This window comes from Schistocerca serialis, chromosome 3 (genome assembly GCF_023864345.2).
Source record: "Schistocerca serialis cubense isolate TAMUIC-IGC-003099 chromosome 3, iqSchSeri2.2, whole genome shotgun sequence".
Lineage (NCBI taxonomy): Eukaryota > Metazoa > Arthropoda > Insecta > Orthoptera > Acrididae > Schistocerca > Schistocerca serialis.
In genome coordinates, this window is record NC_064640.1 from 126474947 (window position 1) to 126488308 (window position 13362).

Below are 13362 nucleotides of genomic sequence, written 5' to 3' on the forward strand. Positions count from 1 at the left end.
AGTCATCAGTAGTCCAATGTCGGTGTTGACGAGCCCAGGTGAGGCGTAAAGCTTTGTGTCGTGCAGTCATCAGGGATACACGAATGAGCCTTCGACTCTGAAAGGCCATATCGATGATATTTCGTTGAATGGTTCGCACGCTGACACTTGTTGATGGCCCAGCATTGAAATCTGCAGCAATTTGCGGAAGGGTTACACTTCTGTCACGTTGAACAATTCTCTTCAGTCGTCGTTTGTCCCGTTCTTGCAGCATCTTTTTCCGGCCGCAGTGATGTCGGAGATTTGATGACCGCTACCTACGGATTATGGCTCGGAGGAACCCCGACAGCAACGCTACCATGTTGAATAATGCTTTTACTGCAACCACAGGACATCGTGTTACAACTAAAACTGTGCGCAATACGCTGCATGATGCGCAACATCACTCCCGACGTCCATGGTGAGGTCCAGCTCTGCAACCACGACACCATGCAGTGTGGTAGAGATGGGCCCAACAACATGCTGAATGGACCGCTCAGGATTGGCATCACGTTCTCTTCACCGATGAGTGTTACATATAACTTCAACCAGACAATGTGTTCGGAGGCAATCTGGTCAGTCTGAACGCCTTAGACACACTGTCCAGCGAGTGCAGCAAGGTGGAGGTTCCCTGCTGTTTTGGGGTGGCATTATGTGGGGCCGAAATACGCCACTGGTGGTCATGGATGGCGCCGTAACGGCTGTACGATACGTGAATGCCATCCTCCGATCGATAGTGCAACCACATCGGCAGCATATTGGAGAGGCATTCGTCTTCATGGGCGACAATTCGCGCCTCCATCGTACACATCTTGTGAATGACTTCCTTCAGGATAACGACATCGCTCGACTAGAGTGCCAGCATGTTCTCCAGACATGAACGCTATCGAACATGCCTGGGATAGATTGAAAAGTGCTGTTTATGGTCGACGTGACCCACCAACCACTCTGAGGTATCTACGCCGAATCGCTGTTGAGTAGTGGGACAGTCTGGACCAACAGTCCCTTGATGAACTTGTGGATAGTATGGCACGACGAATACAGGCATGCATCAATTCAAGAGGACGTGCTACTGGGTATTAGAGGTACCGGTGTGTACAGCAGTCTGGACCACCACCTCCGGTGGTACAACATGGTTCAAATGTCTCTGAGCACTATGGGACTTAACTTCTGAGGTCATCAGTCCCCTAGAACTTAGAACTACTTAAACCTAACTAACCTAAGGACATCACACACATCCATGCCCGAGGCAGGGTTCGAACCTGCGACTGTAGCGGTCGCGCGGTTCCACACTGTTGCGCCTAGAACCGCTCGGACACCCTGGCTGGCGGTACAACATGCAATGTGTGGTTTTCATGAGCAATAAAAAGAGCGGAAATGATGTTTATGTTGATCTCTGTTCCAATTTCTGTACAGGTTCCCGAATCGAGGTGACGCAAAACTTTTATTGATGTGTGTAATAAGATCGGTACATACGCGGCCCGAGTTGTCGCTCTGAAATGTCAGTATTGGCTCTTAAGCAAAGAAGTTGGACGACCACTGTTTAACAGGGACAACTTCGCTATTTTTTCCCTTTCTTTTAACTGCTGTAGTGACTGATTTATACGAAAATGTTTCAAAACCGCCATAGGCCATTAGTCTTAACTCTAGTTTCACAATTTGTGGAAGCGTGACAATTTAAGCAAACATTTTTACACCACGTCATAAACATGGCAGAGTTGCCTGCTGCGTTAAAACATGTGGAAACCAGCAAATAATACGAGAAGAAAGTTTATCTGAACTATGAAACGTGCGTATTGAAAAGATATGTACATATAAATATTGAAAACTTAAAACAAGTAGCTTCAAATTCACACAGTTCTGAATTCACAGAAAATTCTACAATTTCACCAGAAAAGGGAAATTTTCCCCAGATTTCATTGTAAGCAGCGTCAGTTATACCCATAATGCCTAGTAAACTGAGCAATGTTTGGGATGTTGCTCGAAGAAACGATACCTCGTACTTTCCGTAAAATCGTCAATGACTTATTTGAGACACTTTTCATCCTCATCAATGCTCAGTTCAATTTGGCGCCATAGTGTCTTTGAATTGCAGCCCTTCCCGTTATTTTCAATGGTTCTAAGTGACGTATTATACCTTTCAGCTGCCTTTCCACTGCTCTTTTCCTAACAATGTAGAGACAGCAAGTTGCAGAGTGATGTCGTCATAATTTTCATGAGTGCTCACTCACAGCTTGGTCTTAGTGCTTCTTGGCTTTTTAACAACGCGACACACTAAAGAAACACGGAAAAAGTAGAAGAAAATTATGAAATTCTAGTTTGGCAAAGTTATCCCATTTCCAAATGTTCAAATGTGTTTGAATTCCTAAGGGACCAAACTGCTGAGGTCATCAGTCACTAAACGTACACACTACTTAAACTAACTTACGCTAAGAACAACACACACACCCATGCCCGAGGGAGGACTCGAACCTCCGGCGGAAGGGACCGTGCAATCCGTGACATGACGCCTCAAACCGCGCGGCCACTCCGCGCGCCTATCCCATTTCCAGCAAGGTCTTGTGCAATATTGACAAGTGATATTGTAAAAACTAAATGCAGCATAATATTTACACGCAAAGGTGATTCTGGAAGACAATTATATGCTTTAGTAAGCAATATAAGTTTTAACTCGAACAAAAAACTGTGCTCAGTAGTAGGAAAGCATAAATCACACCCATCTACCAGAAGGGTAGCAGAAGGGATCCACAAAATTACCGTCCCATACCCTTGACATCCATCTGTTTTATATAGCATAATATATCATGAGCACGAACGTAATGAGGTATCTCGAACAGAATCACAACCTACGTGCCAATTACTGTGGATCCCAGAAACATCTGTCGTCTGAAACACAATTCATGCTTTTCTCACACGGCATTCTGAGTGCAGTGAACCATTGGAGTCAAGTAGATGCAGTATTCACTGACCTTTAAGAAGCATTTTAGTCAGTAATAATTTGCTCAAAACTGTCTCCTCCAAGACGAAAGCTAAAACACCGAGAAACTTCTGTTATCGTGTGACTAAGCTGAGAATGCATAAAATGACCTTTGTTAAACGTTTTCCTTGTGTGATGCAAACATTGGTACCATATAGTTTAGTTCAGGAACGTGGCAGAGCATAAAATATATACGTTTCCAAACTCCAGTAAAGCTTTCCCAGTTAACGATACGTAAAAACGCTTAACAACCACTACCTCGAATCCCCGTACATCCATCGTTCGATAGATCATGGGATGACAGCTGTTACTGCATCTTTATGTAGTGAGAATGACTCCTTTAACAGATTCTGTCAACTTAGAACCCCAGTTCCTTTCAACAGTCTAGTTGATGTGCTGCCACCATCTACACTCTAAGGAGAAAGGAAGGTATGCAGGAAGTAGAATGGCTGACTTCACGACTACTTCTGACATATAGAACTGCTATAATTTACATTTTCATTTACTGTGTGATATTTAGGATAGCGGACATAGATTTTTTGTACCGTCTGTTACATGTATAATGATGATTAGCTAGTATTCGCGTGATCACAGATATCATAGATGTGAGTAGATTCTAGTTCCTTCCAATAAGTTTGAACATCATGATTAATACGAATGTTTCACTGTCAGTAACAAACCTCCCGCACTGCTGTTCGTGTGAACCTCCAGTTGTCGCTGTCGGGAGGCGTGTACGCGACGTGCTCGTAGCGTTTATATTAGGACTTCCTTTATTCATGGCTGCCACGCGTATAGAGTTACAAATATTCTTCAGTCGGCCACGGTGGCCGAGCGGTTCTAGGCGCTTCAGTCCGGAACCGCGCGACTGCTACGGTCGCTGGTTCGAATCCTGCCTCGGCCATGGATGTGTGTAATGTCCTTCGGTTAGTTAAGTTTAAGTAGTTCTAAGTTTTAGGGGACTGATGACCTCAGATTTTAAGTCCCATAGTGCTCAGAGCCATTTGAACAAATATTCTCAGTCCGGAGCTCGTGGTCGTGCGGTAGCGTTCTCGCTTCCCACGCCCAGGTTCACAGGTTCGATTCCCGGCGGGGTCAGGGATTTTCTCTGCCTCGTGATGACTGGGTGTTGTGTGCTGTCCTTAGGTTAGTTAGGTTTAAGTAGTTCTAAGTTCTAGGGGACTGATGACCATAGATGTTAAGACCCATAGTGCTCAGAGCCATTTTGAAATATTCTCACATGGTCGCATACTTAGTTACATAGATGAAATAGAGTAAGAGATCGTAAACAGACCAGTGTAATCTTTTATGATTTAAACAGTGATTCTGTCCTATGTTTGTCGTGTTTTGCAGCACGAATAAATACTTAGCTACCTTAACTACTTGTTATGTTTTCTGTTCTAGTGTTACATTTAGACACAACTCATACAAGGATATGTTATGCGTAAGTGGGAACAAGCGTTTGAGCTGTTTTGCCAATGGTGCGTGAATTATAATACTGTCTTCCTCTACGTCGTCCGAACAGGTCTCGGAAGGCCCCAGGGTAACGACCGACCGCCGTGACATCTTCAGCCGGTAGGCGTCACTGAATGCAGATAAGGATGGGCATGTGGACAGCACACCGCTCTCCCGGCCGTTTTCTCTTTTCGTGACAGGAGCCGCTACTTCTCAGTCAAGTAGCTCCTCTATTGGTCTCACAACGGCTGAGTGCAGCCCGCTTGCCAACAGCGCTCGGCAGCCTGGACGGTCACCCATCAACTGCTAGCCAAGCCCGATAGCGCTTAACTTCGGTGACCCGACTGGAACCGGTGTGACCACTGCGGCAAGGCCGATGGCTCTCTCAGTTATAAATGCCTCCTTTGTTCAGTGGCTACCATGCGTGCAGGAGTACCCACACCAGTTACTAGTTCGCACATTAACTCACGTAGGCGAAGTGAGTAGAACACCGTAAATAGCCGTTGTAATGTATTACAGTACGAGTAATGACTCTGCCCTGAACTGATGGCGCCGGCCGGGGTGGCCAAGCGGTTCTAGGCGCTACAGTCTGGAACCGCGCGACCGCTACGGTCGTAGGTTCGAATCCTGCCTCGGGTATGGATGTGTGTGCTGTCGATAGGTTAGTTAGGTTTAAGTAGTTCTAAGTTCTAGGGGATTGATGACCTTAGAAGTTAAGTCCCATACTGCTCAGAGCCATTTGAACCATTTGAACTGATGGTCTTTACCATATGATTAAACGATTTAACTGCCTTGGCTGTACGTTAAATTTTTGTTTTATGATACATTCGGGTACGACCTGATGCAAAGGACGCGTTACGCGCCACACCATGTGAATGTTTAATATCACTGACACAAGAGAATTGCAGCAACCCCGCTCCCCCTTTCCCTCATAAGGTTGATATAGACCAGTATGGTTCAACGGTCTGCTGAATAACCTCTTGTGCATCTAATTCCTTGTTTAGTTAGTCAGGTGGTTGCGTCTTCCATTGCTCAGTCGCACAGTACGGTATCCGTTATGATGTGGAACGTGTCAAGTGCACAAGAAATACATGTGTGCATTTACTGTCTTATCTAGTGTGATACATATACACTATGTGATCAAAAGTGGACACCCCCAAAACATACGTTTTTCATATTAGGTGCTTTGTGCTGCCACCTACTGCCAGGTACTCCATATCAGCGACCTCGGTAGTCATTATACATAGTGAGAGAGCAGAATATGGCGCTCCGCGAAACTCACGGATTTCAAAAAATGGTTCAAATGGCTCTGAGCACTATGTGACGTAACTGCTATGGTCATCAGTCCCCTAGAACTTAGAACTACTTAAACCTAACTAACCTAAGGACAGCACACAACACCCAGTCATCACGAGGCAGAGAAATCACGGACTTCGAACGTGGTCAGGTCATTGGGTGTTTTTGTCATACGTCTGTACGCTATATTTCTACACTTCTAAACATCCCTAGGTCCACTGTTTCCGATGTGATAGCGGAGTGGAAACGTTGAGGGACACGTACATCACAAAAGCATACCGGCCGGCCTCGTCTGTTGACTGACAGGCCGCCGACAGTTGAAGAGGGTCGCAATGTGTAATAGGCAGACATCTATCCAGACCGTCACACAGGAATTCCAAACTGCATCAGGATCCACTGCAAGTACTATGACAGTTAGGCGGGAGGTAAGAAAACTTGGATTTCATGGTCGACTGGCTGCTCACATGCCACACATCACGCCGGTAAATGGCAAACGACGCTTCGCTTGGTGTACGGAACGTAAACATTGGACGATTGAACAGTGGAAAAACGATGTGTGAAGTGACGAATCACAGTACACAATGTGGCAGGGTGTGGGTATGGTGAATGCTAGGTGAACGTCATCTGCCAGCGTGTGTAATGTCAACAGTAAAATTCGGAGAGGGTGATGTTATGGTGTGGTCATATTTTTCATGGAGGGAGCTTGTACCCCTTGTTGTTTTGCGTGGCACTATCACAGTATGGGCTGCATTGATTTTTTAAGCACCTTCTTGCTTCCCACGGCCTGTGGCGGAGTGGTTACACGACATAACAATCCCTGTAATGGACTGGCCTGCACAGAGTCCTGACCTGAATCCCATAGAACACCTTTGGGATGTTTCGGAACGCCGACTTCGTGTCAGGCCTCACCGACCGACATCGATACCTCTCCTCTGTGCAGCAGTCCGTGAAGAATGGGCTGCCTTTCCCCAAGAAACCTTCCAGCACCTGATTGAACGTATGCCTGCGAGAGTGGAGGCTGTCATCAAGGCCAACACCATATTGAATTCCAGCATTACCGATGGAGGACGCCACGAACTTGTAAGCTATTTTCAGCCAGGTATCTGGACACTTTTGATCGCATAGTGTATGTTGTAAGTTGTCTGATTATAGTACGACTTTTTTCTTTCCGCTTTCCATCTTTTTTGCCCTGTGGAAAGTGGGAAAATGTTCGGAACAAAAAAAGACGTTTCTGTTTCTTAAATGCTATAGTTTAACCTCCAGCATGTGACCAGATGGGAGGAAACGCAGATGCCAACTTAAAAACGCGAACAACTGTTACATAAAAAATGAGACGTGAACTGTTTTATAATCTACAAATAACACATATCAAAACAAAATTACGTCATTCTAGATCCCACTGATGACGCCTTAAAGTGAGAAAAGGCGAAACGCTTCTGGAAGAAATAAAATACAGTGCAGCAAGAGAAGGCGTTTTTAATTTACAAAACAAATATTTGTGTGCCATCTGCGGAGGATGGCCACGCAAACAAACTCGGAATTGTATAGTCAACGTATCATTAATTATAAAGGCACTATAGATACTTTGATACTGAATTTTGTACAGTTGCGGCAGAGATATACTACATTCAGGGGCGTGAATAGAGTGTAATACGTAGGGACTTCAAAAAGTAAGCATTTTCGTCCCACGCTAAGAGAATTGCGCAATAAGAGTGGCACATAAAGAAAGTACATGTTCCGGATTTCCTAATCCCTAAGGACACAGATCTGCTGCGGTACAGAAAACAGGTGCATCACAGTGTGCGATTGAAATGGTGCGGCAAATGGAAAATTACTCCAAAGTTGAAGTACGCGAGACGGTATATATCTTATGGGTAAAACATCTAAACAGCACACAAGTACACAACGAAATTCTGGCGATATGAGGACAAAATTAAATGTCGTATCCAGCCGTAGTGAAATGGTGCCAGCAATTTGACGAGGGCAGCAGATACGTGGGTGACGTTAATTTTGCACTGTGCGATTTCCATCTTTTCGGCACGCTGAAAGAACCTCCGGGGGAAAAAAGATTTTCCAACGATGAGAGAGTTAATATAAAAAGTTCTGGAATGGTTCCGTGACCAAGAAGCGAATTTCTATCATCGAGAAATTGGACGTTTGGTAGAACGTTCAGACAGTTGTTTACAGAGACTCGGTGACAATGTTGAAAAATGACGTCGTGTCTATGGGTCACTTTGCTGTAATACGGAGGTTCGCCGTACAGCGTTAACTGAGCACACAAATAACGCTATATCGACGATCCCTTCTAATACAGCAAACCCGACTGGCACCGTTATAAAACAAGCTACACTGCATAAGGCCAGGTTCTCATTCAAAATTATCGAAAATCCGATTTCTATTGCATTTTTTGAAAAGTATACGTGCCTAGAATATTGGGACGAACAGATTTTTTAATTCGTGCATTACAAAAGTTTCTACAGCCCATTGTTCGAAGCAGTGTTACGGCCGCCCTGGGATGCTCTTAGCCGGAGACACCCGGCTCACCTAGAAAACTTGTGCCGTGACGCACGTTCACAAAATGATTTATATTGCAGCATGCTTGCAAAAATATTCGTCGAGAAACCTGACAAGCAACATGTGCAGGCTGCCGAAAGCAGAAGATCCAGCTCAACCAGATTGACTTTTCTCAACAAGAAGTACGAGGGAAGTGCTCTCCAGGAACAATTAGAGTTAGAAGAAGGGTTGGTGTACGGTCCTGGAATTGCAGACTAAACGTAAGTAACGAAAATATTTTTTTGGTAAAATTTTGGTCAAAATTGGTCAAAACATAATTTTTGGTTTGTCATATTGGATTAGCCATTTTTAATTTAGAAAATCTAACTTCAGATTTGTTTTCAGCGACATTAAAAATATGTAATAACATGTACAGTAGTTTTTATGCAAATACGTATGCTTTAAACAGGTTTTTCTCGAGTAACGATTTTTCAAAACTGCGTGCAGCATAAAATAGAAACGGTTCAACCTATTAACATCTCCCTCTGACCCGCGAAAAGTAAACACTTTTCTTGAGAACTTACATCTATAATATATGAAATTTGTTAATATTAACTGTTTTTAAAGACATAAACAGAGAAAAAAGTCAAAAAATCGAACTTCAAGTTCAGGGTAGCACATTATCGTTAAATTTAAGGTTGATTAATTGTGACTGGGTATAAGCTCCCATCAATTTAATGTAGTGTCGACTGATGTTATCCATTTTTTATTTCAGGTAACTGTGCGCAGTCTGCGTACTTCAAACTCGCTGGCCCTTGATCAGACCATAATTACTGGTGCCATTTTGCTCTTTTAAGTTAAATATCTAAAATAAAGTTCGAAGTATGGTCAATTATATCTCCCAAACAGATCCTTTGTATGTCTTTTCGTTGCCTCAAAAAAAGTCCAAACTTTGCCTATTTTTTTGCTCATTTCAATGAGAACGTGATCTTAAACAGGGAAACCGGACACACAAGACAGAAACAACTCCACATAACGAGCGGCCAGTTTGATAACAATTTTTTATTTGTTTATTGGCTTTCGGGACGTGCCCATACAGCCATCTCAACAGTGGAATGTCAGCTATGACGATACAAACGTAAGGACAACACAAGACCTAGTCCCCGAGCGGAGAAAATCACCGACCCAGCCGGAATCGAAACAAGGCCATTTCGGTTGGTTATAATCAAACTGACCACTTAGATGACGACTTTGTATGTTACAGGTACGCTGACGCTGCAGCAGACCCAGAAGACTTCGTCGGAGACAAGCTACAATGGTAATACATCTCCACTAACATTGCGTAAGACTGTCGTCACTGGCCAAAACCCGCCAGTAGCTCTACTACCCGCCTAGACAATCGCAGAGGCCTTTTTCCCATAGTACTTGCCATGCCACTTTTTCCCCCTCTGCCATTAAAAACCACTGCCCTTCATTTTCTTTCTGTCAACTGTCCCCTAGGTAGGACGGCATTAGTGCGTAATTGTGCCCAGACATACGGGCATTGGTCCCCTCCCCCGAATCAATCAACCAGTCAACAGCATCACAGACCCGCACCCGTGATGCCTACATTTGAATTTTCACCATATTGCAGAGGTGACAGTAGAACTTTTGCGCTGATCACTATGCTAATGTCGGCGTGGATGGCTCCACTATCTTAAAAATGTGTCACTTCGAAGTGTCGTGCAGCATAAAATGTAAGTTGCTTGGCCTGGCATAAATAATGTGTAACTCACTTTTTGAAGTGCCCTCGCTTAACATTGAAACTGATTGCAAATGAAATAAGACCTGTAAATACAGCTAAAGGTGTCATCCGTACTACATAAAGTCATTACATAGAAGCCTGGTAGAATTGGTAGCATTAAGAAGTTAATTTTATTGGTACTTGTTATTTGTTTTAAGATAAATTGGTGAAATGAAACTGGCAGCAAGAGATGAAAAAGAGTGTGTTGTAGGAAGCTTACTTGTGCGTGCGGCAGCGCTCACGCGCGTTGGTGGCCATGAGCACGGCGGTGGCAGCGGCAACTAGGACAGCTGGTCCACTGCGGCGGCTCTGCCCAGCGCGCTATCTGCGCAATTATCTCCAACAGCCGCTAGTTAAGCAGCGCTCTCGCCGCCCCAGCTGCACTGCAGCCGTGCCCACGGTCACCAGACAAATTTAAATTACCTTTGAGATGCGCAGTATAGACCTCTCTCTCTCTCTGTCTCTCTCTCCCCCCTGCCGAGGGGATCTTCTGGGAGGTGCATCGAGTTATGAGCTCCCACGCCTGCTTATAGTGTGGGTAGGCACCTATCACACCCTAAAATTGTAGGTGCCAATGCGGCCACGTTTTTCAAATATTGCCTGTTAAAGTTTGGGCAGCTCTTTATACACGGAAATGTTTCACTATTGTGGAAAGTGGGCGAGTAGCCGAGTGGCCAGCCGGCGCGGTAGCTCAGAGGGTTAGCTGCCCTCTGTAATAAAAAAAAGAAAAAAAACTGAGTGAATGGATCAATAATGAACTTCAACGGCCGTCAGGTGACGTCCGCCACGAACAATTGCAACGAACTATAACGAACAAATTAGTTTAAAAAAAAAGTGTGTTCGGTCAGAGGGCTAGCTGCCCTCTGTAATTAAAAAAAACTGAGTTAATCGACCAACGGCGAACTTAAACGGGTGTCTTACGACGTCCGCACCGAGCAGATACAGCGGAAAAAAAGTGGCAAGCGAGGTAGACTCCCGTTCAAGCGACCCTGGTTCAAGATCTGCCTATGCTACTTTTGTTTTCCTTTTTTTTTTTTTTTTTTTTTTGCAAATGCCTGTTTTAATTTATAATTAATAGTGAACATTCCACAAGGAATAGATTAAAAAGAATTACAAGCCTCTATAAATCAAAATTACAAATTGAATGTCACATTTTGTTTCAATCTTTTGCGTTTTTTCTATTTTAACAGGAAATTAACCGTAATGTAATTTCTTGAAATATTTTATTATTCTTCAATTTGTTTTCGTTGTATTTTTAATTTTGTTCCGTTGAGGTAGGGAATATTTAAAAAAGCAACGAATGAGTGATTAAAAATAGGTTTCATTTAATGGAAAGTTAATCGATATTTCCTATATTTTGACGAGTACATTCCGATGGATGATACTTGTTATAAAAACAATCAAAACATTTGTACTTTCGACACCACGAACATTGTACGAATGCACATTCAAATGGTTCAAATGGCTCTGAGCACTATGGGACTTAACATCTATGGTCATCAGTCCCCTAGAACTTAGAACTACTTAAACCTAACTAACCTAAGGACAGCACACAACACCCAGCCATCACGAGGCAGAGAAAATCCCTGACCCCGCCGGGAATCGAACCCGTAAACCCGGGCGTGGGAAGCGAGAACGCTACCGCACGACCACGAGATGCGGGCAATGCACATTCATTTTCGTCGCAATCGCATCTGTATTTTCTCAAGTCCGCAGGAAACGCAACTGCATTGACGTTGTGGAATACTTCTTTTTGCGATGGATCTAGCGTCGCGAAAACAAAAGTAGCATAGACGGGTCTCGAACCAGGGTCGCCTGGACGGGAGTCTAGCTCACTTGCTACTTTTTTTTTTTCGTTGTTGATCGTTGTGGTGTTTGGTCGTTGCGGACGCCACAAGACATCCGTTAAAGTTCGATTGTTGATCCTTCCACTCAGTTTTTTTATTACAGAGGCCAACTAGCTCTCTGACCGAAACACGCTGAGCTACCGTGCCGGCTGACACTCGGCTACTCGCTCACTTGCCACAATAGTGAAACTTTTCTATATATAAAGTGCTGCCCAAACTTTAACAGGCAATATTTCAAAAACGAGGCCGCATTGGCACCTACAATTTTAGGGTGCGATAGGTGCCTACCCACACCATAAGCAGGCGAAGTGGGAGCTCATAACTCGATGCACCTCCCAGAAGGTCCCCTCGTGAGTTTGTTTGAATGGAAAGATTCTGCCACAACAAAACAATGACAGATCGCAGTCAAAAATGCTGAAACTACTCATCCGCGGATGTATGAGGAGCGGATCATGGAGGTCATAATACCCTGCACCAAGGAATATTTTACTATAAGTGTTCCAGTTTTTACATACGAGGCCTGCTCAAAAAATTCCGGAACATTCGTAAGTTCGTGCCAATTTTGTGTTGGAGCGAAATGCAGTTCGCATTCCTTCATACGCCTGTGTATAATGTGCAACTGCCGGAAGTTTCATTGTTATATGTTTGTTAGTTATTGTTCAGTGCTGTATTGAGAAGAACGTTTGTCTCACAGTTTGTGAATTTCGAGATGGCGGAGTTAGAGCAACGCGCCTGCATTAAATTATGTGTGAAACTAAGGAAAACCTTTACAGAGACACACCAAATGATGCAGGAAGCCTACGGTGATGAGTACTTAAGCCGTACTCGGTGTTACGAATAGTTTACACGGTTTAAAAATGGTCGGAGGGAAGTGAAGGATGTCCTCCGTTAACGACGCCCTTCGACGTCTACCGGCGACGCTCATGTCAGGGACGTCAACGAAGTTGTGCGTGCAAATAAAAGACTCAATGTACGAGAGATTGCAGTTGGAACATGTCAAGAAATCCTGACACAGCATCTTGGAAAGCATTGTGTTGCCGCTAAGTTCGTCCCACGCCTCATGAGTCAAGACCAGAAAGACCTTCGCCTCCCAATCTGTGAAGAGCTTTTGGATCGTGCGAATGAGAACGAGATGTTCCTTAAGAGAATCAGAAGTGGTGATGATACATGGGTCTATGGTTATGACGTTGAGACCATGGCTCAGGTCAAGTCAAATGTCAAAGGCATGCTGATAGTTTTCCTTGACTTTGAAGAATTAGTCCATCATGAATTCGTGCCACAGGGAAATGGCTCAAATGGCTCTGAGTACTATGGGACTTAACACCTGAGGTCAGCAGTCCCCTAGAACTTATTTGAATCAAACTAACCTAAGGTCATCACACACATCCATGCCCGCGGCAGGATTCGATCCTGCGACCGTAGCGGTCGCGCGGTTCCAGACTGAAGCGCCTAGAACTGCTCGGCCACAGAGGCCGGCGTGCCACAGGGGCAAACTG

The 13362-nt window shown here is 44.3% G+C and overlaps 1 protein-coding gene across 1 annotated transcript in view; it reads right to left on the reverse strand.

The window, feature by feature from the left end:
- LOC126469821 (basic helix-loop-helix transcription factor scleraxis-like) overlaps nt 1-10367 on the reverse strand; it is an 85312-nt gene extending 74945 nt beyond the window's left edge. The window contains exon 1 of the mRNA XM_050097108.1: nt 10240-10367. Within this exon, the coding sequence (XP_049953065.1) occupies nt 10240-10277 (38 nt within the window). The 5' untranslated portion in view covers nt 10278-10367. The remainder of the gene's footprint in view (nt 1-10239) is intronic.
- Between the last annotated feature and the right edge of the window lie 2995 nt (nt 10368-13362).